This window comes from Papilio machaon, chromosome 19, assembly GCF_912999745.1.
Source record: "Papilio machaon chromosome 19, ilPapMach1.1, whole genome shotgun sequence".
Taxonomy (NCBI): Eukaryota; Metazoa; Arthropoda; class Insecta; order Lepidoptera; family Papilionidae; genus Papilio; species Papilio machaon.
This window is the reverse complement of record NC_060004.1, coordinates 2,891,840-2,909,532: the sequence shown is the minus strand read 5'-3', so window position 1 is coordinate 2,909,532 and position 17,693 is coordinate 2,891,840. Positions and strand designations below refer to the sequence as shown.

Below are 17,693 nucleotides of genomic sequence, written 5' to 3'. Positions count from 1 at the left end.
GTATAAAAATACCATCATCCCTGACAAAACAAAGAAAATATGTTTTAAACAGATTTTGGTCTCAGAAACCCACAGTAAATCGATTATCAAAACCATTTAATACAAACATTACATATGAATAAAATAATTATTTACACAATTAACAATATCGTGGGATTCCACTGCTGAAACATATAAAACATTGTTAAAACTGTTTTACATCAGAAGTACGCCGCAGTAGAAACACGCATTAAACTTGTTCATTGTCCGTCGTAATTCATCTCAAGCAAAAGGAGACGTGTAATCGTGAACAAAACGGTTACATAGCAACAACTAAACCAATGGTGTTTAGTTTCCAGAATTATATCAGTTAAAAACCCAACCGAACCCAATAATAGATCCTTAAAATCTGTTGTAATTATTTTTTATTTATACTTATATCATTTGAGAGTACAAGAATGGTTTGATCTCTCTCTAAACGACTTTACATTTGATTGACATTGTGATTCTAAAACTGGTTAGATTTGAATGAAATGGACTAAAAAATTTAAATGCCTTAAGAGAAATATACTAAGTTACTTCAAGCAGACATTAAACTTGACGACTCGGAACATCGCACGAGTTATTTATCACTGATGATCTTGAACCGCCAAGATATTTGAAAAAACGTAAGCAAAAAAAGTTCATCCTAATTATTGCGTTCGGCTGTAAACCAACAAATTATCTGGACATATTAATGAGATGTTTACAGCAGCCTGCCTCTGCAGTTGTTAGCGCCGCAGTAACAATATAGCACCTTACCAGGGACGGAGCCCACGTCGTAGTTGTAGTTCCAAGTAAGTTCGACGCCCGCACGAATGTGGGTAGATGCGAAAAAGGCCACCCAGGGGAAACGTGGGTCGTGTGTGTCCACGAATACATTCTGCACGAACACGTTGGGACAGCAAGAGTGCTGGGAACAAAAAAAACAATAAATTACACTGTCTGATACCTTAGTAATAATTTAAACAAGTTTTCATATGGAGATGTATTAATTTTGATCTACCCTCACCAATAACTAATGAAGATTCTTCGTGATTTTTTTAAATTAAAACGGTCTGTCTATTCCATAACAAAGTAGAAGGGTTAATAATTGAAAAGAATATGCGGCTTACGTTTAGATATCGTCCAATGTTGCCCTGCACCTTGGCGTCCATGATATAACACGCCTCGTCCTTGCCGAAGTACGAACGAACGGACCTGCCATACAGAAATAAAAACAAACTCGGATAAAGCTACATAAATGACAATATTTTTAATTGTTACAACAGTGAAAACCCACTATTCACGATCTTTGATTTTGCGCAGTCAAAAATAATGTTATTTACCTATGTTTTGAGACTAACTGCTTCGAGTCCATCCCAGCCTGTACTGAGAAACGCGACGGTTCCCGCACTAGAAACAACAATGTTAATTTCATCATACAGAAAGTATAATTTCTTTTGTATAAGATTTAATGCCACTGCAGTTGCTTTGCCACCTTTTTTGATACATTCAATGCAACTAAGATTACGGAGATGAGATGCTATTGATAAATGATACATCTCCCTACCTTCTTCATCGTCACTTATAGTTATACAGTCTTCATCTCCATTCTCATTGTCTGCATCCTTTTTGATTTCTTTTTTCTCTTCCTTTTCTACCTCCTTTTCGATCTCTTTTTCTTTCTCTTTCTTTATTTCTACATTTGAATTATCTTGCTTCTCTTTCTTGCGTTTATCTCGAGTACGCAAATGTTTACTGTCAACAAAAATAAGATAATTATCAAGTAATTATAAACAATGTGCAATAACACTACTTACTTATATAAATGGGCAAGTTTGAAAGGATGGATTGATGTTTGTTAAAAGGTATCTCCGGAACGGATCAATTTGGGTTATTAGCTATTATTATATTTTTAACTAGTCTTAATCATATTAAAATGACCGTTCTTCTCTGACTAACTCATAATTTTTGACGGCTCAACTGCGCAGTGCGCAGTTCCCACGACCGCATTCCTTTACACCCTACTACAACTAAAATTCTGAGCAGCAAATCGTGCGATATTTGGAGCCGCGAAAACGTTCGATTTCACCTAACATTAGTACTGACTTGAACGTTAACGGCACATCAACGTAACTGGGACGGAATTCATCATCTTCATCTTTAGACGATTTCGTCTTCGTCTCCTCCTCTTCACTCGACTCCTCCTCTTCCTCTGAGGACTCGTTGGAACCGTTCTTCTGTAATTTAACATCACAATATTATTTCCAAATAATAGTTACTAGTAATTATTTCTAGTATAATTGTATTATCCCTATACTGGATTTAAATCAAAAAACACTAATCCATATGACAAACTAAAATATAAACTAAAAAAAACTTGAGAGGTGTCAAGGGACACCCGGATGGAACGAAGTTCCTTTCAATTAATTAGTGAAGGAACCAATGTTTATTCTATGAATAAAAAACTTAATTCTTCACAAGAAGTACATTTTATTTCTATGAATTTTCGTTATATATTGTCACGTCGTTGCCATGGTGAAGTAGCGCTCATTCGTCGCTAACTTACTATAGCAAAAAGTGTCGTGACAACTTTTCGTAAGAATTTTTCCGTCTAGCCCCCTTTCACAACGCGCGATAAGGAACTTCGTTCCAAAAAAAATATCTACACTTATTTCACAATATTACTTCACTTTACCAAAATAATAAAAAAAAGTCTGATATCGTAATGGTGACCATGTATCTATTAAAAACGAAGGATATTACCTGATCATTTTCCTTGAGTGCTTCAGGTACGTCCTCCTCGTAATCCTCTTTCATGGCCTCCACCACCTCGATGTAGTCTAACTCAGCCAAGTACTCATCGCCCTCGTTCAGTCCGTCCTAGACACAATTAAAATCAACTTAATTTGATACACTCGATTGTGGCGCCCTCATGTGTTTCTATATTCTTAACTAGCTTTAACCCGCGACTCCATCCGCGCGGAATAAAAAATAGAAAACGGGGTAAAAATTATCCTATGTCCGTTTCCTGGTTCTAAGCTACCTGCCCACCAATTTTCAGTCAAATCGATTCAGCCGTTTTTGAGTTATAAACAGTGTAACTAACACGACTTTCTTTTTTATATTTAGATGTAATGTTTGTAAAATTAACAATAAATAAATGATCTAGTTACCAAGTTAGCTGTGGCGTCAGTGAGCAGATTTCCCGCGTACACGCAGAGGAAGGCACCTTTGGGGACATCATTCAATGCCCGGATACCCCAACCTCTTCTATCAGTTTTGAAAACCTACAAAATAATTACAATGGACAATATATAATTCTTGTAATAAATATGACTAATGTATTTAAAAAATTGTCATTTGAAATTGACATGACATTTGTATACGAAAACTATTGTTCTCTGTTTTTTTTTTTTCAATAAGACACTACACACTATAAGATGTATTTACCTGTAGTTTTAACTGTAGAGGATGTTGCGCGACTCGGTTCAAACATGTGTTACGACATTTACACCTGAAAAAAATATATAAAATATATTCATACTTAATATTACATTTTATAAAACTCTCTTGCCGTAAAATATACAATACTAAATATTGTCATCTCTTTTATTCTCGTGGTTAAACTAAGTAACAATATATATTAACAAGTGTCACTGCAATGATACAAGAGTCCCGGCAGTTTGTATACAAGTGTCACACTAGTTTGTATACAAGTGTCACTGTAGTATGTTTACAAGTGTCACAGTAGTTTGTATACAAGTGTCACTGTATAGTGGTCGTCACGTAAAAAGAACGCTAGCGATCAAGCTGCGCAGTAGGCGATTTATAGGTCTATTTGGTGGTATGAGGTGCGGCGCGGGGCGGAAGGGGGGTCGTGCCGCGCGCTCGCGGGTGCTCTGTTGGTTTGGCAATTGATCAGTGGTTCCCGCGCTGTTTATACGTTACGTTCGGTCGAAAAATACCATCGCGCACAAATTTCTTTACTTACGAAATGGTTTTGCATAGAAAAATTAGAAAAATTATTTATGATGTATATTGCTTTATGAAGAGATAGGCTGATAATAAATCTGTTTACAATATAATTTTATTAATTTTTACGTAGTTTCTTTAACTAAATTATATTATCATTAGTAAATTAGATTATAATTTTTTACTAAATTAGATTATCTAAATTAGAGAGAATTACGCATTAATTATGCGCTAGTCGCAGAGTTGCGGAAAATGAGCACCCAACTACTACTAACATATCAAACATGTTTTTATTTCTAATTATTGATATTCTATTCTGAACTATATTTTCAATGTGCCAACGAAAGACGCGAGCGAAAAGCCTAGTACTTTCGTGCGCGAGTGTACCCATGCGCAAACACACCCCCACCAACTTCCTCCAGCGTTCTTTTTACATGACGCGAACTATACTATGTATACAAGTATCACGACAGTTTGTATACAAGTGTGACGGCAGTGGAGTTTTACGGTTAGTGTAATATTAATGTAGCATACCTAGAGTTACATTCGTAAATGCCGGAAGGCAGAGGTTCCGGCAGGCGGCGGTACACGTAGCCCACGTCGCCCTCCATGCCGATAGTGCGCGCGCCCTCTAGCGTCATCTTCCAGCAAGCACATTTACTTTTATCCTGTAATACAACATTCATTTTATAAACTGATATATAAAATTCTCGTGTCACAGTTTTCGTTGCCATACTCCTCTGAAACGGCTTGACCGATTCTCATGAAATTTTGTGAGCATATTCAGTAGGTCTGAGAATCGGCCAACATCTATTTTTCATACCCCCCCCCCCATTTTTTAACTGCGCGCGGACGGAGTCGCGGGCGACAGCTAGTATCTTTTATAATTGCGACTATATCTTGATGTCTCTGTCTCTTTAAAAGGGAATGAGAAGGACGGCGATACTGCAAATATCCGACATAATATATATACTACGTACTGCGTACACGCATATTTGATTTGACATTCTGTCTATTTCTATTAAATAGAGGGATGGCAACGTTATACAGGCGTCGTATCATTGTTAGACGACAGCAAGAACAATATGTATTGTAAAATAGGCCATCTCGCCCAGTGAAATACCACGACCTCAGGAAGGCGTCAAAAGGAAGCAATTCCGCGTGCAGTATGCCTGCCGGAGGTCTAATTTTACCTTTCTCTTCCTACCCTTTTCTTACAAGGAAAGGATGGGAAGTGAATTTGTATTGTAGTTTTGGAAAAAAGTATATAACAGAGAGTATGTTAGTAAGTGTTAGTCGCTAGTCGCATTTGTTACCTCGCAGTCGTCTTCGCAGTCGCAGCCGCAGAGGAAGTCAGGGTCGAGGTTGAGCGGCACGCCGGCTGTGGGGGTGCGCTCCGTGTTGTAGGAACAGAACTCCGGCAACGAGCTGTCGTAGTAGTTCACACACGGCACCGGCACCATCTCCTTGCCGTGAGACAAGTCCTACACACATTGATATATTAACACTAAGTAAACATAAATCTAATACGTCTAACATATGTAATATACTACTAGATCTGATTTAATATTACAAAAAAGTTTTTTTAAGACTAGCACGTTATTCTTATTTATATCCTTGTTGGGTTGGTTGTTAAAAAAAAATATCATCCGCCATTTTGGATTTTTTTATAGTGCTACCTACTCATATCGAGGGTAGTGCAAATATATGTCATCTGTCATTTTGTAGCGGTGGCCATCTTGGATTTAGTGTCACTGAATATAAAACTTACTCGTCCATTCTCCTTATCACTAAATATTGCAGTGTAAGATGATGAGGTCCATTAATTTAGATTATGAGGTCCTCGAAGTTGTTTTATGAGATTCAAGAGGTGATGTAGTGATGGCGGGTTAGGTTATAAAGTTACCTTTTTGCCAATAATACAGTTATTGAGCACAAACTCGGCGAGGCAGTGAGTGGTGGGGCTGAAGTCGAACAGATCTACGGCCATGTCGGAACCTGTGAGGCGCAGGTAGCGATGCAGCTCGGGCATGTCGCGCAGTCGCCGGCCACACGGCGCTCGGTACATCACTATCTTGTTCGCCTTGTACCGGATCAGTTGCCTGAACATGTCACGCATTACACCAAGGATCCCCCAAACTATTTTGGACAAGTGACCCCATTTTCCAAAATGAACCGTTACCACAGACCCCCATGTCGAAATTACCTACTTTTAAGATCAATTATTATTATTATTATTTATTCTGTCTTAGGTCAATAGAAGAAGACAGAGTGAGAATTAGCAATGCTTTAAGTTCCATATCATACAAATAGACGGCAATATATAACTCATTTCTTCTATATTCGTTATGAAAAGTCCACTACGAGAAGGAGGTGTGGTCTAATGATAGGCCTTTACTGTAACTACCTTTATTACTGTAAATTTCAAATAGCGTGACACTAGTATAAAAACAATATTGTTCTCTCTGTTTTATTTGAAAGATAAAGAGTGTGATAGCAATATATTAATAATGTATTACGACAGTTACCTCTCCCATCCGCTAAGCAGTGGTTTAGTGAGTGGGTTGTATGTGCGCAGGTCCTTCAATGGTAACACGTCACTGCGCCGACACTGAGGGCCGCACTCGTGTGGCACCATGCGGAGCGGACGCACTGCGTTTTTAGGCTTGTAGTGCTGCAACACAGTCGAGGACGTTTATTTCCTACCCATCGAAAAAATTTACAGCTAAGTCGTCTAGTAGTAAAAGTTATTTTTTTTTTCAAAGTTAATACTCGTTTAAAATAAATAATTGTACATACCACGACTCTAGAGAGGATGTTTTCCACTGGGACTACATTGGGCGGTTGCGGCGGCGGCTGACTCAGAGCTGTTGACTTCTTGGCCACGGCGCGTTGACGACGCATCTCCTGTCAAGGATATTTTAAATGTAATACACATTTAACTAACATCTAAAAACTTGTATAAAAACATAATGTCATCTCTCTCATTCCGTTTATAAAAAACAGAGACGATAATATGTTTAAAATATTCAATTCTCTCGTATTAAAGAAATATCTATTCACCTCGATCTGTTGCGCCGTTTCTGTTGGTGACTTGGAAGGCTCGTCATAACGTGTGTACTCTACGTACGGCATGTTCGACTGAAAAAGTGACATAAATATTACGTAAACAGATTAGACGTGTATATATATGGGTATAATAATCTAGTGTAAAGAGTGGTCCATCAATGTTCAGTTACCTTGACCTGTGGTCCAGAGCGTGGCATGGGCCGAGTGCGATGTCTCTCTGCAGCCTGCAGCTCGAGGTAGAGCGGGGCGAGGCGAGTGGAGCCGCGGTAGATCCACTCGCGCCGCTTGCCCGCCAGCTCGATCTCCGCAAGAGACGCGTCCACTTGCAGCACGCGAGAGTTCCACCATTGACCTACACATTGACATAAATACTACTTATAAACAACAAGAGCCCAAGCAATAAAATCTAAAACTATAATTATAAACTAACTAGGAAAATAGAATACCTGATATGAGAGCACTAAAATCCACTTCGAAATTGCAAAACTCTACAATCTATGACATTACCTCTATTAATATCTTACTTTTTACTAATATCATAAACACGAATGTTTAAATGGATGGATGGATGTTTGTTACTATGTATCTCCAAAAAGCCTTAACGGATCTCGGTGAAATTTGGCATATAGAACATAGTCTGGAAGAACACATAGGTTACTAATAAATTTTTCTGTGTTCGACAGCTATTTAAACGTACAAATCAATGTTTTAAACTTGTTTTTCGAATACGAATGAAATAAAAATGTAATTAAGGTAGTAATGTTATGTTACCTTGCCATTCAGTCTTGAGGTGTTGCTTGGGTCGCAGACGCACCATTGGTCGCTCGGGGTATGCGAGGAGGTACTGACGCACAAACTCCTGCGAGTAAGGATGCACCTCCTCCCACACGCTACGCGAACACTCGCACACAAGCCGCGTGTCCGCGTGCTGCACGTACTTAGCGTGCCCGTCATCGAAGAACACCAAATACCTAAGCGATTAGAACCATTGACAGTACTCTTATGAAATATAGCGATTGAAAAGAGTGTCTCTACAACGATCCGTTGCTACGTACGTCCGGGACACTACGCAATGCCCTCCCCTTCTTCCCGCCACGCCCCGCTATACCTAACATTGTGCTCTGCAGAGCGACTCGCGCGAAGACAAGAGTCGCCAAGATAGCTGAAAATATTTATACCTTGCTATGTAGCTTAGCTATGTTGTCTAAATAAGTCAAGCTGTTTAGGCTACAAGTCGCAATGGAACGGACATAAACACACTCCCTGAAATCCTATAATATGGAAGATATAAGAGTATTTTCACTCAAGCTATATATTAGACATGATAGAATATATTAACAGACATACCTAAACTTGTTAACAGGATTCGGCACCTCGGCAACAACGCCCGAATAGAAAGAATCGGTCTTTTCTGCACACGCAATTATTCTTGTACCTTAAAATGCATAAATAAAGTATCATTATTAGTCAGATTAAAAGAGATTTGTTAATAAAATGATACAAGCAAAACTGTGCTATAGTGCTATTCAATCTTTTTGGTGGCTCGGAATTTTGAACGAACACTAAGCACAATACAATTTTAGGTATCGGCGGGCCATAAAAGGATAAAAGGCGGGGTAAACCCGTATACACGCAATTAAACCCATGGGCCAACCTGGACCAGACATGCTCGTAGCCAACCACGAGCCGTCATAAAGTTTGAATCTTGTTATCGTGTAATACTTATACTAGAGGGTGGTCTGTCAATATGCATCAACACAATTTAAAAGCACATGGACCTTATCTCTTGACATATAGTATACAGCATTACAAAATGGAATATAATCTGTGACGTGACGTGTGACGTATAATCTGTGCACTTGTACTGACCAATTATAAGACGTACGTCAGGTGGTTCTGAGAATGCGAGACGGCGAGCTGTCACATTCTTAGTAACATTCTTGTTCAACTTGTACTCGAACTTCACGCGACAATTCGTGAACTTTGTCGTCGGCTGGAAGTAAAAATGTTTTTTAACGAATAAAAGTTAAAATAAATTAAACGTAGATAAAGTAAAACAAAGATATAAACTTAAAAAAATAGATTTGTATAGATAAAATAGAAATAAATGCTTTTAAAAAATACATACAACATATATATTTTTATTTTATTTTAACAGTCATTATCCAGTGTTTTGTTTTTAAAACATCGAGAATTTCTAGCCGATACACCTATTTTGAAACATATCGTTAGTTCTGTTTTGTAAAAAGACTGAGAGGTTACAAAAGGGAAAAACTATCCTTAGATAGATTTATAACTAAGTTGTTAATACCGAAATAGTTAAGGATTCTGAACAAAATAATTCCATAGAAGCTAATGTTTTCATATTTTTTGTATCTTGTAATAGTTTTTCATTCACTTTATCGACATGTGAATGAATGACATTAGCCATGAGATCATAAATTGAATCTTTCCTTCGTTCTCTGAAAGCGTTGCGATCCCCCGTTCTCTATAAATGGATAGGCAATTGCTTGGAAATGACAGCTTTTGCTTCAGATTTTACTCTTTTACGTCACAGTTAATTCTTTCTATATTAGTTCGAATCCACACTACCGCTACAAAGCGCTACCAACAGCGCTAAAATGGCAAAAATCATATAGGCACAAAATACTACGTCTTATAGCCAATCCATTTATAGATGTCAGTTTTGCGATCGTTCTGCTGGTGTTTTAGTTTCATTTTATCTTTCAATACTGTCACTTCTTTTGTTTGTAGTTGTCAAATTCAATGGATTTGAGGATATTTCTACCTCGATTTTGCATGGATAATTGTGCTCTGGTTTTAATTCTTTGACAGGTCGAGTTAGAGCATTGTAGAGTATAGTATTTTTAACATCAGGTGATGTAATTTGTTTCTTTTCCTTCAGATTTGATGCAGTATTGTTTGAAGATCTAGCGGCCATTTCTCTTTCATATGCAAGTATACGGTCTCTGTAAGCACGTATTCTCTCTGCTCCCGTTTTCGGTATTTTTTTCACTTTTGGTAATTTTTTTTCGTATCTCCTTCGGGATCGTCTTGTTACTTTTGGTGGGTCGAGGCCAACTGTAAATAGAAAACCGTAACATTCTCAACTCGTTTACGAATTTATAGGCAAGAGTTAGGTTGTTTTTTCAGGAAAAAATTAATTTATCTGTATTATGACTGAATAAATAAATAATAACTTACTTGTATCGCTTTCATTAATTGATGTATTGTTTCCTTGATCAGATATAATACCTCCATCGTCGTCTATCTGTAATCAAATGCTTTATGTACATTAAGCGACGATAACTTTGAACGCAAGTAAATAAATTATTTTAAATAAATATTATGCGTTTCAATATACTTACTTACAATAATAAAACATAACATGTTTACGAACTTAAAAACGTAATTAATCTCACAACACGATGAAAACACTTAGTATCGACCCTATCTCTTTCTAAAGGTTCAATTAGACATAAGCCTGAATCGTACGAACAATGCTCGATAATCGCGTCAGAGCGAAACAAACATGTATTTCCCTTACGTTTGTCTCGCTTTGAAGCGTCTGCCGAACGTTGTTCGTACGATTCCGGATTATATTTAAATGAACGTTAACATTTGATAGAGCATGTGTCGTTCTCTTTTGCTTCACTTCCATGACGTCAGAATTGTACGTACAAACCGCACGTATACGCACCGACGACATATGCATATATAAAAAAAATACACCAAGAGATTACACATTACACATTTTGTTAGGAAGAAAAACCTTAAAGAAGAAAAATATGGATAGCTGGTTGCGTTCTTCAAATATCATTTATATGTACATGTACATTGGTATACATGTATACATATGTAAAGCAATAATTAAACCCAATACCAAATAGATAAATAGTAAATACATAACAAGCACGGCCACGAAGGCGACCACATATCTTATTCTATCACTTTCCATCAGTCAGAGTTTTGGAGGTACAACATTGCGTGCATTTTGTATAATTTAACTGGACTTTTAACATGCTTTCTATTGTAAGCAACGTTCATGCAAGATAATGCAATTCTAAATATGACTACGAACCCTGAAATTACTTAGATCTAAGATCTAATCCAAGATTAACCGTATTCCTCCACTGCGGTAACCGTTATCCCGATATCATAGCAGTTGTCTCAGTTTTACAGAAAATTAATAAGTATTTCTGCAGTGGAAACTCACGGTATGCAGTGTGTAATAAATATAACAAAATAATAAAACTGAAAAAATTAACACGTTTGTACGTATAACTCTGACGTCATTGGTATAAAAAGCGATAGAATAAGATAGAGTCGCACTAAAATTTTGTGGTTTATAAGCAATGTATACTATGGATTTCCACTGACGAGACACTAATACAATCTCCGTTAAAAGAGAATGCAGGGGGTAAGATCATGTTTTGTCCGTGCAGTGGAAATGGTCATAAACGGACGAGGTACCACATCAATGATTACTTACGTTTTTGAATTAAAAATTATTAGACGGAAATTTATAATCGAAATAAATGGTAAAGATGTATTATTCCAAGGGATGGTATTGCGTAAAGAAATGAAGTGAAAGTATCTTACAAAGGAAAGGACAAAGTGGGATTTTGTTTTTAAATATCAATATGGTCAATAACAGTACGATTCGACGTTCTAAAGTGAATTCAGCAGGCGAGTCAGTGACACTATATGTGTAAATATTTGAATGTCATGACACATGTATGGATACATATTGCTACTTTTTTCAAAGAGACTGAAAAGGATGAAAATATATATCAATACAGTCGAACCTGGATAAGCTAGAAACTGACATCCAAAGGCGAGAAACTCGGGTTAAAAAGAAACCTATATAAGCGTGAAAAATATCGCGATCCTTTGAACTCTCGCTTATCCTGGTTCGACTGTACGAGTGTAACAATCAAAACAGTGTTAAAATGACTCACCAGTTTAGGATAAACTTCGATGATCTTGGCTTTGATCCATAGGCCGAATGTGGTCTTCATAGCGTAGACCGCCATGCCGGCGCGCAGCGGGGGCTTGATGATGGCACCGCGCGGGGGCAGCTCCGCCGGCGCCGGCTCGTGCGACAACTTCACCACTGATACGTCCACATTCTGTCATTTGTATACTTACATAAATAAATACATAATTACTCGATTTTTTTTTTATATAAGAGGAGACAAACGAGCGGCGGGAACACCGAGGTGATCAACGACAACCATAGACATCCGCAACACCTTCTTGAAGATTCCTAAGATTGACGTTAGGGTTTTATATTTACCCGACTGACAATAGTAATGATTATCGCTCGTATGAAGTTTGTTTTGATGTATGTGGGTTTGTATTTTAATTCCATTAAGTGGGCCTACAGATTAAACGACAGAAATGATTTTGACGAGTGAGTTGTCATTAGATTCGTCTTCATTCCCAGAGTGTCATAGAGTGTGTTACATCGGCACAAAACGCATCCAGTGGATGTGAGAAATGAAATTGTAAAAAAAAAAACTAATGAAAATAACTTCAACCCTCACTCGACATGACTTTCCTATCATTGTTTAACATTTTTTAAGAATGTATCATAAAGTGTCATACGTAACATTACAGTATATTTAGATCAAATTAAAAAATTTATGACCTTTGGTTTAAAATGCAGACAATAGATGGCGCTCTTTTATTTAATTATTTTTTTAATTATGTTAGGTTATATATACATATATGTATATCAATAAAATCTTTATTTACTTAATAAAATATACTTACATCGTCGTTAATAGCATCTACTGCAGTGCCATCAATGATTTTTTCCTGCAAAGGATATTAAAAAATGTTTTTAATTAATGAGAACGAGAAAAAAAACCTCAAAAATAAAATATTTGTATGATGCTAAGTAACAAACCTGTTTAGAAGCTTTATTGTCGGACGTCGATAATCTTTTAGCGGGAGTTTCAGTATTGGTCATTAGGCGACGCTTCAAACGGGTCTGAGGCGGCTGTCAAAAGGTTGAATTAGTTACAAAATTTAAATAGCCGCGATTAAATAGATTTTAAGAATTAAATTAACTGTTAACGGAAATATATTTAACATGTTATCATTATCTCAGTAGAACATTTAACTTACCTCTTGGTTACTTTGGTTATCCTCATAGCAGCAGTACTGAAAGTATATTAATTTTCAAAACATGAAAATAAAGAAAGCATATCAAATTGTATAAAAATATCAATAACATCAAGCCGTGTCTAAATTATTTTAAAACTGATTTTTTAATATAGTACTGGTACTTAAGTTGGCACGTCGAGCCAAAACAAACCTCTTGTAACTGACGTGCCAACTGAAAAACCGGATAATTTAATACAATTAGTAGCTTTTGTCTGCGACTTTGCCTTAAAAAAATACTTATTACGTAGCCTGCGTTCTTCTAGACTATATCTACATCTGTAATAAATGTTATCAAGATTCGTTGAGTCTTTCCAGATATCTCTGGAAGGTATCTCGTCAAACAAACATCCATCCATCTAAACATTCGCATTTATAATATTAGTAGGGAGATATTCACCATAGTGGTAGGTGTGTCAATTATTGTAATAGCTGGTAACGTCTTGCGATCCACCTCAAATGTGGCATACAGGTTATTGCGTAGTGTGTCAGTCGCTGCTTGACACTCTTTCAATATTTTGTCAATTTCTTTTGTCTGTACTGTAAGAAAAATTAATAATACATATATCATGTTATAGTCCATACAAAATCACATATTATCTATATATATAAAAGAAAGTCGTGTTAGTTACACTATTTATAACTCAAGAACGGCTGAATCGATTTGACTGAAAATTGGTGGGCAGGTAGCTTAGAACCAGGAAACGGACATAGGATAATTTTTACCCCGTTTTCTATTTTTTATTCCGCGCGGACGGAGTCGCGGGTAAATGCTAGTTTGTAATAAAACAAAAAAAAAATAGATATATCTATTGGAAGAATAAGTTAAGACATAATTTGTTTCAAATGAAAATATGGCCGTCAGGCACCTCAATCTATTCTAAATCGCTAGAAAAATTTTACCAAAAAAAAATCTATTGTCAAATTAATCATTATTTTTTTAAATAACACACTTAAAATGAAGTGAGTATTATTTGTTACCTTGTAAATTATTTAACTCTTGTTGCAGTTCATTTTCTGAGACAGCCAGCCGGGAGTCCATTTTGTATTTTTCCCATGATGTGTTAAACACATCTGCCAAATTTTCTTCTAGAAATCTGGAAACATTTTAAACATATCACAGACTAAATATACGTTATAAATACATAAGAGTTTTCAAACAAACTTTTAATAATCTTAAAATTAATTCTCTCACTGAAAAATTTACATGACACATTTAAAAAATAAATTTTAAGCTATTTAATCTCATAAAAAAAGTCTAAACATCTGAACAAAACCTTTTTTTTTTATAGAACACCTGTTCGTCAGTGAAATCTACTTCTACTCACTTAGCTACAGATGTGCCAATCTTTTCTCCATCTTCTTTAATCTCATCTTCCTCCTCAGATTCGGAATCATATATCTCGACGAGATCTTGATTAGATTTTCCTGTATGAAGATCCAATAGCGGAGTGAAGTTCTTAAATCTATTTAACAAATCCTGCAAAACAACACATATTTCAACACTTCTTTACCTTTCCTGTTTACTTTTAATTTGTTCAACTTTTTTTGAATTATTTTTATACTTCCCTATTCTTTATCAATTGTTCTTATTCTCTTCGCGATTTTGATACTATTATTTTTACTATTTGCGAAGACTATAAAAACATAGTTTTCCAGTTAAATAAAAATAAAATAAAAAATAAAAACATTTACCGTTATTTCTGAAACCGAAATCTCTGTATAAAACATATAGTCATCCCTCTCATTATCTTTGACAAAAAAGAAATAACAATATGTTTTAAATGGAGATTTTTGATCTCAGAAACCCACAATTAAAGGGTTAGTTAAAAAAAGTAATGATTCACAAACATATTTAGTATCCTTCAACAAAATAATTAAATTCTACTGCCGAAATTCTTGTATTAAAATATACAATAAATAGTAGTTTTTTTAAAAAGAAAATGATAAATTTTTGAACAAAACGAAATAAATTGGCATACACGCCTGTATTACAGAAACATAGACAGTTATTACAGATTTTTATTTAGCACAATTCTGACACACTTCTAACTTTTTTTAAAATCTACTTTACATTGCCTGTCATTAGTATCATTACCTGAAGATGTTTATCAAAGACATTGGCACAAGTTTCACAGACCGCTGCCTTCTTCTTATGCTCCATCTCATAGAACTTCAACACGTCAGCATCAGCCGCGTAGAATTTGGTGTCATTTGGACTCTGACACCTAGGGTTGACACATTTTATGGCTGCTGGTTTCTCAACTTTAGCCGGTTCCGCCTTGTCTGTGTTATATAAAAAAACACTATTTGTTAATTAAAATCCTAGAACATCCGACTGATTGTAACTATGTTATTCAAAGGAAATATACGAATCGAGTGACACCTCCCTAGTCAAAATCGGTACAGAACTTACTGACATATTGTTGGTTTCTGAGACCTAAATCAATGTATAAAACAAGTCATCATCCCTATCATTATCTTTGATAAAACGGAGTTTTAAGCGGGGATTTCGGTCTCAGAAACCTACCAGTTCAATGCAAGTTATTCAATCACTAATCAATTGACAATCTACATTTTTCTAAACTCAAAATTACTTACCTTTCTCTTCTAATTCTTCTTCGTCTGAATCAACATTAAAAACTTCTAAGCCGATTGGGATTTTTGACTGAAAAACAAAATTGTAAGCATGTAAATAACTACTAATTTAGTACGACATTTGAAGAAAATAATAAAGGATACGGATATTGATTTTAAATAAGAGGAAAGAGTAAGTTTGACCCTACCCTACCCTAAGTTAAGGGTAACTAGGCCATAATCAAACCACGCTATCATAATCCAGTGCAGGTTGGATGACTTTACACATATCTTTGAATTTCTTCACAGATATGGGCATGTTTCATCACGATGTTTTCCTTCACTATAAGAACGTCAGATACATGGCATGGATTGAATCTTGACGGATTTGTCAAACACTTTACAACTGCGCTACCGATGCTCACACGAACTCGAAGTTTGAGTACGGAATATAAATATAAGCAGAAATAAGAAAAAACTTACCGCTTGCTTTTTATCTTTCTTCGGTGAACTAATTTTGTCATTATCCATTTTTTCCACTATCTTATCTGTAGATTTTTCCTTCGGTGGCGATCCAGAGGTACATTTAGTAGTATCCTTTAGATTAGGTTCCTCCGTTTCTAGCTGAATATTTGGAGAATTTTCTTTTTCATCTAAAATTATTTCCTAAACTATTAGAATTGGGCACACTAACTAGTCGCCTACGAGTATGTCTGCGCGAAATTATAAAAGAAACTCAGTAGCTTATGTGTTCTTCCAGACTATATTCTACATCCATGCCAAATTCCATCGAGATACATTAAGCCCCTCTGGAGATAACTTCTATCAAACACCCATCCATAGGCGTCCAAACTTTAGCATTTAGTATTTTTTAGCAGGATAGTAAGTTTGAGTATCAAAAATAGCGCTTCTTTATAATGTATATTCAAAAATATTATTAAGTAAGTATTCTCACCTTCCGATGAGCTGTCCAGTAACACAACATTATCATGTTTCCTTATCTCTGGTTCTGGTGCTGATGATGACTCGGCTTCATTTACATTCATACTATTCTCGTCTATAATAAATTAAAAAAAAAATTTATAATCTTTCAAAATGAATAATCTATATAACAACTAGCTGTCGCCCGCGACTCCGTCCACGCGCAGTTAAAAAAAAAATGAAAAATAGATGTTGGCTGATTCTCAGACCTACTGAATATGCTCACAAAATTTCATGAGAATCGGTCAAACCGTTTCAGAGGAGTTCAAGTTCGAACCCCATGACACGAGAATTTTGTATATTAGATATTCAAGGATATTCAAAAGCAATCATAGATACCAGAGGCCCAACTTTTTAGTCATGCCTTATTCTATTATAAAAAAAATTGGAAGGAGAAGTGTATATTTAACAGGAGATACTATCATGTAATCTAGCAGTACTCCACCTTAAAAGCGAGTTGTTTGCAAAACTTTTCGTAAGCATTGAGTCGCGACGCAAAAACAAAAACCAATAGGACGCAGTTTTTAAATGTAAGAAAGGTCAGTAAGTGGTGCATTATTAATTGCTTTTTACTTTTATGCCTCCGTTTGCACAACTCAATGCTAGTTATTGGTTATTTTATAAGAAGGGGCGAAGTTTGTCTTGTTGCATGAAACAAGGCGATTTTTCTGTAATTGGAACACCGCAAAAGACCCTGACTGTACATTAAACTATAATTTTCAGTGCATCATCTCCTGTGCTTTGTATACATAGATTTTAAAAACTGTGTAATTATTAAAAACCAATCTACAACTAAATTACCTTGTTCACTCTCTTCGGGTACTTTATTTGAAACTTCTTCACCATTTTCGATGTCACTCATAGCAGGAGATTGTAATGACTCGGGATTATCTTGTTCCATTTCTTTATCTAAAATCTGC

The 17,693-nt window shown here is 35.9% G+C and overlaps 1 protein-coding gene across 1 annotated transcript; it reads right to left on the bottom strand.

The window, feature by feature from the left end:
• Nucleotides 1-654: 654 nt before the first annotated feature.
• On the bottom strand, nucleotides 655-17,683 carry LOC106721248 (histone-lysine N-methyltransferase eggless). Its single transcript, XM_045682409.1, has 30 exons — nucleotides 17,575-17,683; nucleotides 16,748-16,849; nucleotides 16,276-16,445; nucleotides 15,817-15,883; nucleotides 15,314-15,501; nucleotides 14,544-14,695; nucleotides 14,197-14,312; nucleotides 13,616-13,755; nucleotides 13,180-13,215; nucleotides 12,959-13,051; nucleotides 12,823-12,867; nucleotides 12,006-12,176; nucleotides 8,914-9,037; nucleotides 8,392-8,479; nucleotides 7,816-8,015; nucleotides 7,215-7,396; nucleotides 7,039-7,116; nucleotides 6,775-6,882; nucleotides 6,504-6,649; nucleotides 5,882-6,077; nucleotides 5,292-5,459; nucleotides 4,510-4,643; nucleotides 3,454-3,517; nucleotides 3,177-3,290; nucleotides 2,755-2,883; nucleotides 2,110-2,240; nucleotides 1,571-1,758; nucleotides 1,347-1,413; nucleotides 1,134-1,218; nucleotides 655-931 (listed from the first exon to the last, which is right to left on the bottom strand). Exons 1-30 carry the CDS (start codon nucleotides 17,672-17,674, stop codon nucleotides 725-727), a joined length of 3,789 nt encoding a protein of 1,262 aa, XP_045538365.1. The 5' UTR covers nucleotides 17,675-17,683; the 3' UTR covers nucleotides 655-724.
• Between the last annotated feature and the right edge of the window lie 10 nt (nucleotides 17,684-17,693).